At 37.8% G+C, this 19,482-nt stretch overlaps 1 protein-coding gene across 1 annotated transcript; it reads left to right on the forward strand.

Annotated features, from left to right (window-relative positions):
- The first annotated feature begins 405 nt into the window (after positions 1–405).
- On the forward strand, positions 406–3,483 carry LOC108454238 (heat shock 70 kDa protein 8-like). The gene is made up of 2 exons (XM_017752626.2): positions 406–645; positions 1,547–3,483. The coding sequence occupies exon 2, from the start codon at positions 1,556–1,558 to the stop codon at positions 3,266–3,268; it is 1,713 nt and encodes a 570-aa protein (XP_017608115.1). The 5' UTR covers positions 406–645; positions 1,547–1,555; the 3' UTR covers positions 3,269–3,483.
- Positions 3,484–19,482: the final 15,999 nt, after the last annotated feature.

The following is a 19,482-nucleotide window of genomic DNA, read 5'->3' on the forward strand; positions in this document are numbered from 1 at the left end:
GAGACAGTACCCAAAATTTATTTAAGTCTAAAAATAACAAATTGAGCATCATGGTAGAAATTCAAGTTCTGATATAAGGAATGCGTGATAATTCTAACAATGAGTGGGGAAGGAATAATGAAATAAATAGGTTGCCCCCTCATTTCTGCTGTTACCAAACTCTGTTTCAATCAATACTTAAAACCATTATAAGGTTAGGTTTCAATAAAGAGCAGAGCAGTGTATTTGAATTATTATTCATTTAATAAAAATATTTATGTATTTTTTAAAAATATTTTACTATAACCTGAATTAAAATTTAAAAACTGGAAATAATTTCTGATATTATAATATTTTTTATTTTAAACGTCTGAGTTGGAATTTGAGAAGCTTTATATCGCATAGATTTTAATCAAAGAAAACTATAAAAAAGAAAAGAAAAAGTGAGTAGTCTAGGAAACTCTAGAACGTAAAGCAAAGCTCCAACCCATTGTGTAGTTTCCAAGTGCTTAAAACTCTCAACCCTTCTCGCCTCTTCTACTCTCTTCATTTCTATTTCTTTGCCACCTTCTCCACCTCTCTACAATTCAACATTCTCTTAAAAACAAATCCTAATCCTAATCCTGCTTCCCGTTTTTTTTTTTTTTTGGCAGTTGCTTTTATCAGGTTTGCATTTTTCTATACTCTTCTCTCTGCTTATTGATTCCATAAACATTCCTCTGTTTTTGGCCTTTTTTCTTTTCAATGCAGCATGGAATTATTGGATTTTGGATTGTTGTTGTTGTTGTTTTCTTTGAATGTTGAAGAAGTAAAGCATTTAGTTTCTTTACTTGGGTCGGTTTTGGTTTTTGATTTTTCATGCTAAAGTTGACGGCTTGATGCTACTTTGGTCCTGGGTTTGTATTGAAAATTCGAGAACTTGGTGTCAAAGTGATATTTTAATGGATGATTAACCTTTTTTATTTTTTAGGAAATTTCATTCTTGGGGTTTTATGATTTTAATGGCTTTGAATGGAAATATTGAAGTTAAGCTTAAGCTTTATGAGTTACGAAAGAAACAACCACTGATTTTCTTTATTCATTTTAAGGTGAACAATTTGACTGTGAGTTTTATGTTGATGGTGGGGTTTTGAGGTTTTAGCTTAGAAATATCTCGGGCTTGCTAAATTTTGACTGTTAATGGGAAATGATAGTACATTCAAGTGTTTGTAAAAAGACCTAAATGAATGATTGTTTTTATAAGTCTATAGTTTATATATGATGCTGTGTTGGAGACTAAAATGGTTGTCTAATTGTTGCTTGTGGGTTCTTAAAATGGGATGTTCACTAGACATGGATATTTTTCTATGGAAGTTTATTGTTATGCTTTTAAACTGGGTAAGGCATTCATAATAGTGTACGTTTTTAAGAATCTTTTTTAGGTACTCTGTGTTTCATCTGTTTTTCAACTTCATATTGTTTGCTATGGTTGTTTTTCTACCAGTTGTTTGTGGTTGCTAGAATGTTTAATTTATTGATCATGAATAGTGTGCTGATAAATGACATTGATGTTTAATTGTTTTGCCAGTTTGAAGAGATGGCTGAACCAGCGTACACCGTGGCATCTGACAGCGAAACAACAGGGGAGGAGAAATCTTCATCTGCTTTTCCAGAAATTGCAATTGGAATTGATATTGGAACTTCACAATGCAGCGTCGCGGTCTGGAATGGCTCACAAGTGGAGCTTCTGAAGAATACTAGGAACCAGAAGTTAATGCGTTCTTATGTCACTTTCAAAGATGATATTCCTTCAGGTGGAGTGACCTATCAACTTTCTCATGAGCATGAAATGTTATCTGGAGCTGTTATCTTCAACATGAAGCGACTGATTGGAAGGGTTGATACCGACCCAGTTGTTCACTCAAGCAAAAGCCTTCCTTTTCTGGTTCAGACATTGGACATTGGTGTTCGTCCGTTTATTGCAGCCTTGGTGAACAATGTTTGGAGATCCACTACGCCTGAAGAAGTTCTTGCTATATTTCTGGTTGAGTTAAGAGTCATGGCCGAATCTCAATTGAAGCGGCCTATAAGAAATGTCGTTTTGTCCATTCCAGTTTCATTTAGTAGGTTTCAGTTGACTCGAATTGAACGAGCTTGTGCTATGGCTGGTCTTCATGTTCTTAGATTGATGCCTGAACCAACAGCTGTGGCATTACTATATGCACAGCAACAGCAGCAGATGATACATGACAATATGGGCAGTGGAAGTGAAAAGATCGCTCTCATCTTTAATATGGGCGCTGGGTATTGTGATGCTGCTGTAACAGCTACAGCTGGGGGAGTTTCTCAGATAAAAGCCTTAGCTGGAATAGCAACTGGAGGAGAAGACTTCCTTCAGAACATGATGCGCCATCTCTTGCCGAATTTTGATAACCTCTTCTCAAGCCGTGGAATTAATGAGATCAAGTCGATGGGGTTACTTCGAGTTGCAACTCAAGATGCCATACACAAGCTCTCTTTTGAAGAAAGTGTGCAACTTGATGTAGATTTGGGTAATGGGTTGAGAATATGTAAGCAGGTGAGCCGGGAAGAATTCGAAGGGGTAAACCAGAAGATATTTGAGACGTGTGAGAGTCTCATAATCCAGTGCTTACATGATGCAAAGGTAGAGGCAGATGATCTGACCGACGTAATAGTTGTGGGCGGCTGTTCTCATATTCCAAAAATAAAAAATCTTGTCAAGAGTGTATGTAAAAGAGAACTTTACAAAGGTATGAACCCACTTGAAGCAGCAGTCTGCGGGACAGCTCTGGAGGGAGCAGTAGCTTCAGGCATCAGTGATCCTTTTGGCAACTTGGACCTCTTAACCATTCAAGCCACACCTCTTGGAATAGGGATACGTGCTAATGGGAATTCATTTGTGCCCATTATACCTAGAAACACTACAATGCCTGCTCGCAAAGAACTGGTCTTCACAACTGTCAATGATAACCAGACTGAGGTATTGATAATTGTCCATGAGGGTGAAACAGAGAAGGCAGACGAGAATCATCTGCTTGGCTATTTCAAGATTAGTGGAATTCCACCGGCACCTAAAGGAGTTCCAGAGATAAATGTCTGCATGGATATTAATGCATCAAACGTGCTGAGAGTTTTGGCTGGAGTCATAATGCCGGGTTCTCAACAACCTGTTGTTCCCGTAATGGAAGTAAGGATGCCGACTGTTGATGATGGGCACGGTTGGTGTGCAGAAGCACTGCATAGAGCATATGGGTCTACTCTAGACTTGATGACTGTCCAGAAGAAATAAAACTCGATGCTCTCTTCATCACATTTTACTTGAATGTTGTATGTTTTTTTCTTCCATTAGAGAATCAGTCTTCAGCAACAGTTCGTTGTAATGTGTTTTTTTCTTACTTGCATATATATATATGTATATGTATATAGTTGCATGCGTGTGAGCTTGGTGTAATGAAATAAAGCATATAGCAGCAACTACTTTGGTGCTGTCTATGAATCTTAAAATGTATTTCAAAAGTACTTCTGACTCAAAAAGTTGTCTGTTTAGCATTTCGTCTGGCTTCGAAAGTGCTTTTAACCCCAAAAGCACTTTTGAGAACCAATGCTAAACGAAGTCTAAATCAACTGTTTATATTTTAAAAGTTTGATGATGTCGCGAATGATTTCAGAAATACAGCTTGAAGAGATAAAAGTAATCAGAAAAACAGATCACAACTCTAAATCAGACTGAAATTCAACAATAAACTGAAGTGGCTGAACCTTTTTTTTTTCCTTTTTGCGGTTCAATTTTTGAAAAGCTTCTCTGAAGTGGACATAGAACAGGCAAATGTGCATTGTATATACATGAGATGAAATATAGTCTAAATAGAACCTCTCTGTAAGTAGTATCTGTATGGCCCAAATTTTGCCCAGGCCCAATAAAACCAAACCCAAATAAACATAACTCAACTACCCAATTAAAACCCAATACAAACCCAAAACTTAGCCCAAAACACTAACCCAACCCAAAAAAAAAAAAATCCGAAAAAGAAAAAACCTAATCTTATCTACTCCATCACCATAATTAGCCACCCACCCCCATTTTGCTCCACTTGCCTACAATGGAAAAAACAAATAAATTAAAAAAAAAAAGAAGAACAAGTGGTAAAAGCTTATAAAAAGCCACAATCTTAATGTAAAAGAGGGGAGGGGGATTGGAGAGGAATTTATTGTATTTTGGAGAGAAGAAATTTTTGAGATTCAAGAGGAGGAATTTTGATCAATACAAAGAATTTATCTTCAAAAAATACCTAAAGGTAATTTTATCTTCTTTATTATTTTACTCTTATTTTTATTATTTATTTTTTTCCTTTTTTCAATCTATTAATCTATATATATACATCATAATAAAAAATATAATAAATATATATATACAAAACAAATATAAAAAATTATTTTTCGCCACATCGGTTTAATGACGATTTGACGGCGCATGACGGTCGGCCATTGATCGCCCTTGGCCGATTCCCTTCCCCTCCCTCTCTCTCCCTCTCTCTTTTTTTTCATTTATTTTTCAGATTTACCTTAGATTTCATATTATTTTGCTATTCAATTTAGCTTTAAATATTAATCATGTTATATATGTAATATTGTTATCACTATTATTTTTATATATTGTTATTATTATATTATATTTAGCTATATATATATATTTTCTTTATGTTCCGCTTTCTTACTATTGTATGCATATATATCTATTATTATATTTATTATTAATATTGTTAGCATTAGTACTTTTACTTAATGTGTATGTAGATATACATGTACATATTAATAGTTTTTATCATATGTGTATATTGTATATATTATATTTATATTATATATATATTCTTAATGTTATTAGTTGTATACTTTTTGTATATTTCCATGTATATATTTTATATTGTCTCATGTACATATCTCAAATACTATTATATATATATGTATTTTTAATACCATATCATGTATATATTATTATATTTATTTTATCCCTATTATATTTATTATTAATATTAGTACACATATTTTATTATAGGAGTATATATATTCTTTTCTTTATATAGTATTATTTTCATATATCGTTATATTTATCATTTTCTCTATTGTTACTTACTATTTTGTTTTAAATTATTATGTATTATTTGGTATATATGCCTTTTTATTATTACTCTTATTATCATTATTAGTACATGTCCATTATATATGTAGATATTTTTAATACATATAAGTACATATTCATGTAATGTCGTTAGCATATATATATAAAATATATTTTTCTCATTATTAATATTTCTAATATATGTTGTATATTTTCATTTTGGTATGTCATGTATATATATATATGTATATGTATGTTTTATGTATATATTGTTATTTTCTATTGTCATTATGAATATATTATTTTTCTTATTATATTGGTAGTACATCATTTCTATTTTTTTTTGTAAATATTAATATTGTTGTTTTAATATTCTCAATTTTAACATTTCATTATTAATTGCATCGTTGTTTTGTATTATTTACGAATTCTTATTTTAAATAATGTTTTACTCATAATTTTTAATTTCAATAAATAAGGCAACATGCCGATTTAATATTAAGTCATTGATTTCATCACTATGTTGGGTGAATATCAATCGACTCGTGTTAAAACGGTATGTCCTTCTCAAAAGAAAATGAAACTTGAAATTTCTCGTGTTTTGATCGGATCACGATTCAATGTTACTTTGAACTTGCAATTTTGAAAATTAAGACAATACTTGTTTAATAAGATACCGATTTTGGGCGTCGCGAGGGTGCTAATACCTTCCTCACAGAATCAATTCTCGAACCCAACTTTACTTTGGCTTTTGACGAGACCTAAATTCGCCTTCATTTTTGTGCAAGAATAAGTTTTCTTTTCTAAAAAGGATGATTTATTAGGTGTCCGGTCACACCGAAAAAAGATCGGTGGCGACTCCTTTGTTAATAAAATCGAAAGTTGGTTTTCAAATGTTTAATAAATCACCACAATTAGCTACCGCGAAACTAAAATTTTTTTACGTCGCATACCGGCGACTCCAATCGGGACGCTTTTGAGAGTCGAGTCGAATTAAACTCGCGTTGTCAAAATTTTCAAAGTTCCTTGTTCAAATTAACATTTAGTCGTGATCCTCAAATTTTTGTTTTCAAGAAAATCATGCATTTGCATCGTGTTGTATATATTCTAACTTGTTTTATCCGATTGTTTTTCACTTTAAATTTTTGTGATTTTAGTTTTGGTTTAGTTTTTTTAAATAAAACGTAAAGGTTTGCAAGTTTCTCCCCACACACCGTGCATGTGCATTTTTGTTGCATAACATGAGCTCTATACCCGGCTCGCCCCTGCTTAAGTGAAAGTAAACGCCACGCCTTCGTGAGTTAACTCGCCCTCCGCACAAAGCTAGTGAATACTTTCGGGTTACATATGACTTATGCTTTCGTGAGTTAACTTGTCCCTCCGCATAGGCATAAGTAAATGTAATCCCTCGAATTGAACTCGTGAGTCTGTGATGGGCTATGACCGAGGCTTCGTGCTGATCTTAGCAGATGATAGTACGAGCAATTTGAGTACCTGTCTAGAACCGAGACTGCATATAATGAACCATACGAGCTATCCAATTAGAGCCATGCCGAACCTCTGTCCGCTTATAGTCACCAAAATAAGTACACGGGGAAAATGCCTTTTGCCTTTTATTTACACTGTTTATGCAAAAGAATTGGATTGGGTAGTTTAATTTGTTTTTCAAATTATATTTGTTGTGTTTACTAACCAAGTTTGTTTGTTTTTATTTTTATTTTCATCATGCATCATATGCATCATATTAGGAAGGTGTTGATTAAAGGTTGGTTGCCAAAAAACGGGTTTCTGATGGAGGAGTCAATTACACAAATAACCGAGAAGAATGCCGTGGTTCGGGACTGGTCTCTAAAAACTCAGAGAGAAAAGGGGGATAGTCTAGTGGAAGGGTGTGTTGCCAATTTTCCCGAACATATAACTGTAAATGTTCGCCAAAATAACCTTGAGGATTTGGTTCAATTTGGAATCAATGGGATTCGGACACTAGGGACATTTTCACCGAGAGGTATGGAGATATAGCTCACCGATCACCATCCGTAGACGAACAGTTGATTCAAGCCATGGTTCGATTCGGGACCCACTTATCAATGTTTCACCTTCAATCAAGAAGACATGACTCCAACCATAGAAGAGTATGTTGCTTTACTCCGATCGACAATGTACAATTCGGCAAAATATATGTGAAGGAGCCTAAGCCGATGACCTTCAAGAAAAAGTTAGTGAGACTGACAGACATGACTGATGCATGGGCTGAAAAACAGATAAAGAAGAAGAATGAAACCATTTGCATTCCATGGTCCTCCTTACGAGATTTGGTTCTGAACCATCCCGACATGCTGAAAAGGGTAAATCTATTCGCTTTGGCCATTTATGGTTTGGTCATTTTCCCAAAAGTTCTCGGACATCTAGAAGTTGCAGTAGTTGATTTCTTCGAAAGGTTAAAACAAGGAGTCAACCCTGTCCCGACTATCCTAGCCGAGACCTTCAGATCCCTGAGTACTTGCCGAAGGGTTGGAAAGGGACGATTTAGTGGATGTGCTCGCTTGCTTAATGTTTGGATTTTGAGTCATTTTTGAAAGTAGAGCGACTGCTCTATATGTTTTCAAAACATTTGCCCCGCTAGAAGCTTATCTCAAGAAAGAATGGCCGAAGGAAGTCACCGAGCAACATTGGGTATCAGTCTTTCAGAGTCTTCGCGCCAAGGATATAACATGGAGAGCACCATGGATCCGTCCTTCAGTTCTGCTATACAAATGTGGAAGCCAAGATTGGGCACCTTTACTCGGGTTATGGGGAGGAGTTGGATATGCTCCGCTATTGGTCCAAAGACAATTTTCTTTCGACAATTCCTACCCGAATCGGAGGATTAGCATAGCTCGAAAGTTCGCCATGGGTGAAGGATATATGAAGAGAGTCCGAGACATTGCAAAGTCTTGGAAGGAAATTTATTTCATGGAATTAGCCTTGTATGCTGATACCCTTACCCAAGATTACGACATATGGAGGAAGCAACGGGTAAATAGTCAAGAAATCTCGCCAACAAACTACACTATCCGTAATCCTTTCTGAGGAAACGCCGTCGAGCTAGAGATGGCAAGACAAGAATTTGAACGAGAAAAGGCCAAGATGTCTCAGACCTTAGTGCCATTCAAGAAGAAAACTATCAATCAAGATTGAAGTTCAAAGTTGAAAGGTCCAGAATCGAAAAAGTACAAAGAGAAGCCGAGATCGTGAGAAACGACTTAAGGGACCTTCATTTGGAAAACAAGAAATTAAGAAGCATTGAAAAGAATAGTGGGTTGGGCAAGTCGGCAGCAGAGTGGAAGGAAGAAATTAGCAATATCAAGGAGGAATGGAATTTTGGAAGGAAAAGCAAAAAAGAAGAGGAAAAGGTCACAAGACCGTGATAGAATTAAGAAGGAAGAACGCCGAGTATGAAATGATGACTGCAGAATTTGCGAATAGTCAATCGAACATCAAGAATTAAAAGGAAAACACGAGATCTAGAAAACATGCTGCAATCTCGTCAACAACAATTAGATAACCTCCTGAAGGCTCTAGAAGAAAAGAGTGAGCAGTACGATAGAGACATTCACGCGTATGAAGGAACTCTCAAAGAAAAAGAAATGCAACTCGAGTTCTTGATCAATGAAATTCGCAAGGCGGCTATGCAAGTTGTTCAATTATCAGATGAAGCCGAAGTTCTCAGTTGCCAATTCCCTCCGAGCCAAAGATCGAGTATATCAGAGTTTTTAGAGCAAGTGAAGAAACAAGGCAATACGGCTAGGAAATTTGTGTAACCGTTGGAGAAATGAAAACTTTGTGTAATGGACTATGTTGATAAATGAAATGCCTAAATATGGGGCTATCTTGAAATCAACACCAATTTTTTGCATTCTTTGCATAACTAACATTTTGACATTCATGCATTCATTCATGCATTCATTCATACATTGCATATCCCATACTCGGTCGCTGAAGACAAAATATATAATTCGCAGTTGTAATACCACAAGACTGGAACCACATCATCCGTATAAAACGCGCCGACAAGCTAGAGTGATGGAGGCTGAATTCAATGAGAAAATTGAAAGGTTGGAAAGGGCTCAAAAGGAATTACAAGAGCAACTGGCCAAATCACAACGAGAAACGAGAGACCTAATGGTGAGATCTCGAGAGGAATCACTCGAGCAAAGAGATCAAATGGCCAAGATGATGGAGATGATGTCAGCTTTAGTCAAAGAAAAGGGACCCATGCGGAGCCCTGACATTGAGGAATCTCGATCAAGAGTTAATCACAATCAAGACCCGCTCTATCCCCCCGGATTCACTCCACCACACACCCACGCAGCACAAAAAGGGTACACCCAAGAAAAACCCACAGACACAGAGCAACGGCCGGTGCCACATACTCATTTAGGGCAAGGAATATTCATATCAAATTCTGGGGCTAATCCTACCAATCCAATTGTTCCAGATTTGGACGATCCAGCGGAAATAGCCGGGTTGAGAATGGACGATCATGGGGCTCAAGAGAAGTATAGGAGCTTAGAGGAAAGACTCAAAGCAATAGAGGGTACTGAAGCCTTCTCTGCACTAAGTGCCAAAGAGCTCAGTTTAGTGCCTGATCTAGTTCTGCCTCCGAAGTTCAAGGTGCCTGATTTTGAAAAATACGATGGCACGAGATGTCCAAAGGCGCATCTGGTCATGTTTTGCCGAAAAATGACCGGTTATGTGAACGAGGATAAATTACTCATACATTGCTTTCAAGATAGTCTAACAGGGTCAGCTCTTCGGTGGTACAATCAACTTAGTAGAGAAAAGATTCGATCCTGGAAGGACTTGGCGTCGAGATTTTATGAAGCAAGACAAGCATGTATCGGACATAGTGCCAGACCGTATGACCTTGCAAATGATGGAGAAGAAACCAGCAGAATCCTTTAGACAGTATGCGCAAAGATGGAGAGATATCTCGGCTCAAGTGGAGCCTCCACTGACTAAGACTGAGATAACAGTCCTTTTCATCAATACTTTGAAAGCACCATTCTATGACAAGCTGGTGGGAAGTGCTACGAAGGATTTTTCGGATATCGTAATATCTGGTGAACTCATAGAGAATGCCGTCAAGAGCGGTAGAATGGAAAGATCAGAAGGCTCAAGAAAAGCAGTACCCGTAAGGAAGAAAGAGCCGGAAGCCCACATGGTGGGAACTGGGAGTGGTTACATTCCTAATTCGTATCCTAACCAACCTCGACCTCGAAATTATCTACCCCCGAATTTCTATTATCCCCCTCAAACCCCTTACTACAAAGCACCACATCCGTCCTACCCCGTATACGCCACGAACAACCAAAGACCCATCACCACTTTCCCACAAAACATGGTACCCGCCCAAAGCCAACCTAGAAACGAACCAAGACCAGTAAGGCATAATCCCGAGAGACCGCAATTTACCCCCATCCCTGTGTCGTATGGGGAATTGTACCCAAAACTTTTGGAGAAACAATTGATATCTCCCCATTACATGGCCCCCCTTAAACCTCCATACCCAAAATGGTACGATCCAAACGCTAGTTGTGCATACCATGCGGGGAACCAGGGGCATTCTACTGAGAACTGTCTTGCTTTCAAAAGGAGAGTTCAAGGGCTCATCGATGCGGGCATTTTGAGATTTGATGGTACTGGCAGTACGACCGGGAATCCATTCCCAAATCACACCGAAGGGAATGTGAGCGCAGTAGAAGAGGAGGATAAACGACAAAGTAGAAGATGGGTTTCTGAAGTAAGAACACCTCTGCAGAGAATCTGGGAGGTACTAAGTGAGAAGGGGTTGCTCTGTCGTTTTAATGGAGTATCCAAAGGAAAAGATGCAAAAGGTCACCTCTTTTGAGAGCTCCATGGTATTGGGGAGCATAACATTCATCCTGTGAGGAATTCGAAGTGTACTGCAAAGTATGATGGACAATAAGGAGATTGGGATTTTTTGTAAAGCCAAAGAGGTCGATAGTGGAGAAATATGTGCCTCTCACAATCAATCATCGTTTTCCCATATAGCCGAATCGAATCGTTAATAATCTATTATGACGTGAAGAAGGAGCCGTGAAACCAAAATGATAATTGAAGTACCATCTCCTTTCCTTATAAGGACAATAAAACAGATCTGTGGAAGTACGATGTCAACATCGTTACACCAAGGTGAAAAGCTTGAAGCCACAATCAAGACATTAGGGAAGTAGGTCATTTTACCCACAAGGATGGTGCTATTCTAAAGAAGTTGAACCGATAAAGAAAAGTAGCGACTTGAAGCAAAAGGGAAAGCAATGATGCACGAAGTCGAAGTCGAGCAAGAAATTCCACCCGCAAGAAACTAAAAGCCGTGAATGAGGAAGAAGCTCAAGAATTCTTGAAATTTATTAAGCACAATGAGTATAGTGTGGTGGAACAATTGAGCAAGCGACCAATGAATCTCGCTTCTATCTCTATCATTAAATTCAGAGCCACACCGAATGCTTTATTGAAGGTGTTAAATCAAGCTTATGTGGCCAACAACATATCTCGTCGAAAAGCTTGATAGGTGGGTAAACAATCTGAATGCGGACAATTTTATCTCTTTTAATGACGATGAGATACCGCCAAATGGTAGAGGCTTGGTGAAAGCGCTGCATATCACGACTCGCTGCAAGGGTACATAATACCAAACGTACTCATCGATAATGGGTCACGTTAAACATTATGCCATTGGCCACGCTTTCCGTATCACCGATGGATTTGTCCTACTTAAGGCCCCGTCATTCCACAAGAAGGGCATTCGACGGACGAGGCGCCAAGTCATGAGAAAGATCGAAATCCTTTGGAAGTGGGCCTTACATTTATGATGTCGAGTTCCAAGTCATGGACATTACACCCTCTTATAACCGCCTTTTGGGAAGACCTCGATCCATTCTCACCGGAGCGCCTCGCCCTCTCTCCATCAAAAAGTAAAGTTCATCATGGATGGCTGTTTGGTCACAGTCGAGGGTGAAGAAGACATTGTTGCATCTATCTCTGCTGATGCGCCATACCTGGAAGTAAGCAAGGACGCAGTGGAATGTTCCTTTCGATCTCTTGAATTCGTTAATGCCACTTTCGTCGCTGAGGGAAACAGAATTCCAATGCCAAAACTATCAAGAAATACCAGAATGGGCGTCAAGTTGACCGTAGGAAAGGGAGCTCGTGCGAGAAGAGGTTTAGGGAGACATCTGCAAGGAATAGTTAGGGCTTTAAAGCCAGTGCACCACAAGGTCCGATATGGTTTGGGGTTCCAGCCTGACATACGTCAAAGAAGAAGACAATGGAAGAAGGATCAAGAAAGAAGAATCGCAAGAACTTTGGGCCGAGAACCAGAATGGGAACCAATAGAGTACCCTCCTTTGTCAAAAACATTTACATCTGCGGGAATGATGTACCCTGGACAAGATGATCCACGAAACATGTCAAGTTAATTGAAAGGGTTTTCAAAATGTCGATGTAAATGTCATTGACAAAGGAGTCGGTGCAAGTAAAGATGTCTCGAGGATACGCCATTGCCTTCCCGGTTTCGTGTTGAACAATTGGACACCAAGAGCTTCTTGTAGTTTATAAGTCTTCAGAGTAATGCTAAACATTAACCTTCTATTGTGTCCTTAGATATAATAGAATTCTTTTGTAAGAACTTGCATTCGCTCTTTATCATGAATATCAATGGAGATGCATTTTGTCACGATTTTTCGCATTATCACTAATCATTTTCTCATTTCATAGCCTATCCTTACATTTGCCTCATTGCCACGACATAATATTTTGTTTGTTGTTTCCAATACTTGGATGTCCCTCTATAGCTTCCTTTTCCATTCAACTTTCAGGTGCTCAGATATTGACGACATGAATAAGCCTGCTATTTAATCTTGAAATTGATTTTGAGAAGGCGGTTTGTTTAAGAGAATTTGAAGTCAATGAAAATGTCAAGATTATGTCTCGCCTCTGAATTGTTAAGAATGGTGGAACAAGAGGATAAATAGATTTTGCCTCATGAAGAATCAGGAAACAATAAATTTGGGCAATCAAGAGAGGAAACAAGAAGTGAAGATTGGGACTTCTATTTCAAAGAGTACCGCATAGTTTGATCACTTTACTCCGTGAGTACAAAGACGTTTTGCATGGTCATACCAGACATGCCAGGCTAAATGAAGATTTAGTGGTCCATAAGCTCCCATTAAAGCCGAATGCAAGCCTATCCAAAGAAAAATTAAGACGGATGAGACCCAAATGTCGTTGAAAATAAAAGAGGAAGTCAAGAAGCAATTTGATGCTGGCTTCCTACAAGCCTCCAAATATCCAGAATGGGTGGCTAACATAGTCCCGGTACCAAAGAAAGATGGCAAAATACGAATGTGCGTGGATTACCGTGACCTGAATCGAGTAAGCCCAAAAGATAATTTTCCTTGCCGATATTGATACGTTGGTGGACAACACAAAGAAAACATTCATTATTTTCTTTCATGGATGGATTCTCGGGTATAATCGATCAAGATGGCCCCTGAGGATATGGAGAAAACTACCTTCATAACAATGTGGGGAACGTTCTGCTACAAGGTGATGCCATTCGGGTTAAAGAATGCTAGAGCAACATATCAGAGGGCTATGGTGACGTTATTCCATGACATGATGCATAAAGAAATAGAGGTCTACGTCGACGATATGATTGCTAAATCCCGAGGGGAAGAAGAGCATGTAGTGAATCTCAAGAAGTTGTTCGACAGGCTGAGAAAGTTCCAGTTAAAGCTCAATCCAGCCAAATGTACGTTTGGGGCTACCTCGGGGAAGTTGCTAGGCTTCATTGTCAGCGAAAGAGGTATCGAGGTTGATCCAGTTAAAATAAAAGCCATTCAAGAGTTGCCATCTCCGCGCACGCAAAAGGAAGTTAGAGGATTTTTAGGGAGATTAAATTACATCGCCCGATTTATCGCTCAGCTTACCAACCAATGCGACCCAATCTTTCGACTTCTTCGAAAACATAACCCTGGAGAATGGAATGAGGAATGCCATTGGCCTTTGATAAAATAAAGCAATATTTGTTTAGTCCTCCAAAGCTAGTACCACCAACTCCGGAAGACCATTGATATTGTATTTAACGTGTTTGAAAATTCAATGGGTTGCGATCGGGCAACACGACGAGTCGGAAAGAAAGAAAATGCGATCTACTACCTCAAGAAAAGTTCACTAAATATGAAGTAAAGTATTTGTCCATTGAAAAATACTCATTACGCCTAGTTTGGGTAGCTCGGAGACTCGCACAATATATGTTGTATCATACGACATGGCTAATTTCAAAGCTAGACCCAATAAAATACATGATGGAATCACCGCACTCTCGTGAAGAATGGCACGATGGCAGATCCTCCTATCAGAATATGACATTGCCTATGTAAGTCAGAAGTCAATAAAAGGGAGCGCAATAGCTGATTTCTTAGCGACTCGAACGATGGAGGGATATGAGCCTTTGAAATTTGATTTCCCAGACAAAGACTTAATGTGCATCACAGAAATGGAATCCGAGTCATCAAAAGAGAAGTCATGGAAGATGTGCTTTGATGGTGCGTCAAATGCTTTAGGGCATGGAATTGGAGCAATCTGGTATCACCAAATGGGAATCATTATCCGCTCACCGCAAGACTGAATTTCTTCGTACCAATAACATAGCGAGAATATGAGGCTCAGATCATGGGACTTCGTGCATCCATTGAACGAAACATCAAAATGTTAGAGGTGTACGGGACTCAAATTTAGTGGTTTACCAAACCGTGGAGAGTGGGAAGTGAGGGACCCAAAATTGATTAAGTACAGTGATTTAGTAGTGAATTGATCAAAGAATTCAAAGAAATAACTTTTCATTACTTCCGCGAGAAGAAAACCAATTGGTGATGCCCGCCACTTTGGCTTCAATGTTCAAAGCAAGTAAAGAAGGTAAATAATGCCCTCAAAATGAGCATATACGAGGTCCCCGCACACTGTTGTAGTATTGAAAAGAGGCGACGGACGACCATGGTTCCATGATATCTTAGAATATATCAAGAATCAAAGCTATCCCGAACAAGCGAATGAGAACGACAAAAGAACAATCAAGAATGGCAATGGATTTGTTCTTGATGGGAATATCCTCAGTATAAAGAGGAAAGAATCAAGTACTTTTGAGATGCGTGGATGATGTTGAAGCCGAAAGATACTTGAAGATGTCCATGAAGGAATCAGGGACACATGCCAATGGTTTCAGATAGCGTAAAGATTATGAGACTCGGTTACTCTTGGTTGACGATGGAAAGCGATCGCATTAGTTTTTCCGAAAATGCCACAAATGTCAAATCTACGGCGATAAAATTCATGTAGCCCTTCGCCCTTCACGCCATGACTTCTCCGTGGCCTTTTTCTATGTGGGGCATGGATGTCATAGGCCTATTTTCCGAAAGCTTCTAATGGACATCGATTCATTTTGTGGTCATTGATTACTTCACAAAATGGATAGAAGCCGCTTCATTTGCCAATGTGACCAAGACTGCAATTTGTAGGTTTTTGAAGAAGGAAATCATTTGTCGATATGGTTTGCCTGAAAGAATCATTTCAGATAACGCCATGAATCTGAATAACAATATGATGAAGGAAGTATGCGAGCAATTCCAAATAAAGCATCATAACTCATCGCCCTATCGCCCAAAGATGAACGGGGCTGTTGAAGCAGCCAATAAAAATATTAAGAGGATCATTGGAAAAATGACTGAGACGTTTAAAGATTGGCACGAGAAGCTTCCATTTGCTTTGTTTGCATATCGCACATCTGTACAAACATCTACGGGAGCAACTCCTTTCTCTCTGGTTTATGGAATGGAAGCTGTGCTACCTATCGAGGTTGAGATCCCTTCTCTACGAGTCTTAATGGAATCAAAGTTAGAAGAAGCAGAATGGGTACAAGCTCGATATGATCAGCTGAACCTCATTAAAGAAAAGCGTCTCAAGACAATTTGTCACGGGCAGATGTACCAAAAAAGAATGATAACAGCCCATGACAAGAAGGTATGACCAAGAGAATTCCATGAAGGAGAACTCGTGCTGAGAAAAATTCTCCCAATACAAAAAGATCTGCGAGGGAAATGGGCACCAAACTGGGAAGGACCGTACGTCGTAAAGAAGGCATTCTCAGGAGGAGCTTTGATCCTTACCGAGATGGATGGGAAAGAGTTGTCGAATCCAGTGAACTCAGATGCTGTGAAGAAATATTATGCTTAAGATGAAAACCCGAAAAGGGCATCTTAAAAAAAAAAAAAGATCGAGGTGAAAACCCGAAAATGGCGTCTTGATTATTACAAAAAGATTAGGATGAAAACCCGAGAGGGCGTCCTAATGAAACAAACCTGGCGGTCGAACGATAGGTCAAGCAGTGAGGTTACAGTATTTGAAGCATTTCTGAAAGCTTGAAATCTTCTACGCAAGAAGCCGCGCTCAAAAAGATTTTTGATTGAGGAACGAGGAAGAGTTCATGTGTTGAATATCTAGAGCATTTGTATCCGTTGAATACGATCCTTTCTTTCTTTTTGACATTGTTTAACTTGCTTTGTTTGCCACATTTGAAATAGATGAATATGAAATATCATTTTTGTCCCTATCTGACCTTTTTCATGCATCTCATTATTTACATGATAAATGGTGAAATGACATACTCCAAACAAAAGAAATGTTAAGCATTACCTGGATGAAAATTTGATAAGCACAAGAGTCTCAAAGTAAGAACAAAGTTCAATCAAGCGTAAGAATGATATCTGAGAAACATCGATTACTCGTGAAGCTTGAAGATGTATAAGGCTCAAGAGAAAGTCGAGAATCAAAGCAATGAACACAGATCCTCAACAATCATGGCTAAATGGACATACGACAAACATGCTTAAGGAGCACTGCATAATCATGTAGGCATAAAAGCATTTAAGACAAACATGTGCATATCATGATAACATCATACATGACATATACAGGTACTCCAACAGAGCAAGAAATCTTGAATGAGAGTCGCACTGAATCAAAGGAAAAGACACCTGAATTCTACCAAAGGACAGGTTTTGGTATTTTGATGTTTTTAATTCATACTTTTCAAGGAAACTCAACTCATATTGCGAGAGATGAGTTGAGCCTCAAGACACATTGAGGTATTTTTAATTGTTGTTTTCAAAATCAACTCATATTGCGAGAAGTGAGTTGAGCCTCGGGGCACGCTGATGTATTTTTAGTTTTAAATTGACTCATATTGCGAGAGGTGAGTTAAGCCTTTTTATTTTTGTTTTTCAAAATCAACTCATATTACTAGAGGTGAGTCGAACCTCAGGTCACGCTGAGGTATTTTCAATTTTTGTGTTTTAATTTCAACTCATATTGCGAGAGGTGAGTTGAGCCTCAGGACACGCTGAGGTAATTTCAATTTCTGTTGTCAAAAAAATCAACTCGTATTGCAAGCGGCGAGTTGAGCCTCAGGTCACACGCCGAGGTATTTTCAATTTTTGAAAAATCAACTCATATTGCGAGAGGTGAGTTGAGCCTCGGGACACGCTGAGGTAATTTCAATTTCTGTTTTCAAAATTCAACTCATATTGCGAGAAATGAGTTGAGCCTCAAGACACGTTGAGGTATTTTCAATTTCTGTTTTCAAAAAAAAAAAAAATCAACTCATATTGTGAGAGGTGAGTTGAGCTTCAGATCACACACTGTGGTATTTTTTTTTTAATTTATATTGCGAAAGGTGAGTTGAGCTTGTAATTTCTGCGAGAGGTGAGTTGAGCCTCGAGTCATATGTCGAGGTATTTTCAAAATCTGCTTTTCAAGATAAGTTTCAAAAATCAACTCATATTGCAAGAGGATCACATGCCGAGAAGAGAATAAAGATTGAAGCTGATTGAAGACGCCGATTCTGTCTCCTTAGAGTTGCAAAGGAGTTGATCGAGGCATCGATCTTGTCTTTCTGGAGTCGCAGAAGAGAAGACCAAAACCTTATCTCACTAAAGCGATAGAAGAGCATATTGAAGTTGTAGATCTTATCTTTCTAAAGTTACAGTGAAACGGATCGAAGCCACAAATCTCATATCCTTGAAGTTACATTGGAACAGATTGAAGCTACAAGGCATATCTCCGAATTTGCAGTGGATTGAACCAAAGCTACAAGATGCGGTGGACTGAAAAGGGACTAACTAAATAAGAAGAGTTCCAAAGCAGTTCAAGAACTCAAGACTCATGAGCCCAGCAAAATTGGTCCTTTATAGTCTTTGCTCGTTCTTGTTACACAACAACAAGCAAAGAGGGCAACAGATGGCCCAAATTTTGCCCGGGGCCCAATAAAACCAAACCCAAATAAACATAACTCAACTACCCAATTAAAACCCAATACAAACCCAAAACTTAGCCCAAAACACTAACCCAACCCCCAAAAAAAAAAATCCAAAAAGAAAAAACCTAATCTTATCTACTCCATCACCATAATTAGCCACCCACCCCCATTTTGCTCCACTTGCCTACAATGGAAAAAGCAAATAAATTAAAAAAAAAAAAGAAGAACAAGTGGTAAAAGCTTATAAAAAGCCACAATCTTAATGTAAAAGAGGAGAGGGGGATTGGAGAGGAATTTATTGTATTTTGGAGAGAAGAAATTTTTTTGAGATTCAAGAAGAGGGAATTTTGATTAATACAAAGAATTTATCTTCAAAAAAAATACCTAAAGGTGATTTTATCTTCTTTATTATTTTACTCTTATTTTTATTTTTTATTTTTTTCCTTTTTTTTCGAATCTATTAATCTATATATATATACATCATAATAAAAAAAATATAATAAATATATATATACAAAACAAATATAAAAAAATTACATTTTTCGCCATCACAGACGGTGGTGGCGCCGCCAACGACGGACGGCGGCCGATTTGTCGGTTATTGATCGCCCTTGGCCGATTCCCTTCCCTCCCTTCTCTCTTCCTCTCTCTTCTTTTTTTCATTTATTTTTCAGATTTACCTTAGATTTCATATTATTTTGCTATTTAATTTAGCTTTAAATATTAACCATGTTATATATGTAATATTGTTATCACTATTATTTTTATATATTGTTAATATTATATTATATTTAGCTATATATATATATTTTCTTTATGTTCCGCTTTCTTACTATTGTATGCATATATATCTATTATTATATTTATTATTAATATTGTTAGCATTAGTACTTTTACTTAATGTGTATGTAGATATACATGTACATATTAATAGTTTTTATCATATGTGTATATTGTATATATTATATTTATATTATATATATATTCTTAATGTTATTAGTTGTATACTTCT

Source organism: Gossypium arboreum, chromosome 9, assembly GCF_025698485.1.
Source record: "Gossypium arboreum isolate Shixiya-1 chromosome 9, ASM2569848v2, whole genome shotgun sequence".
NCBI lineage: Eukaryota > Viridiplantae > Streptophyta > Magnoliopsida > Malvales > Malvaceae > Gossypium > Gossypium arboreum.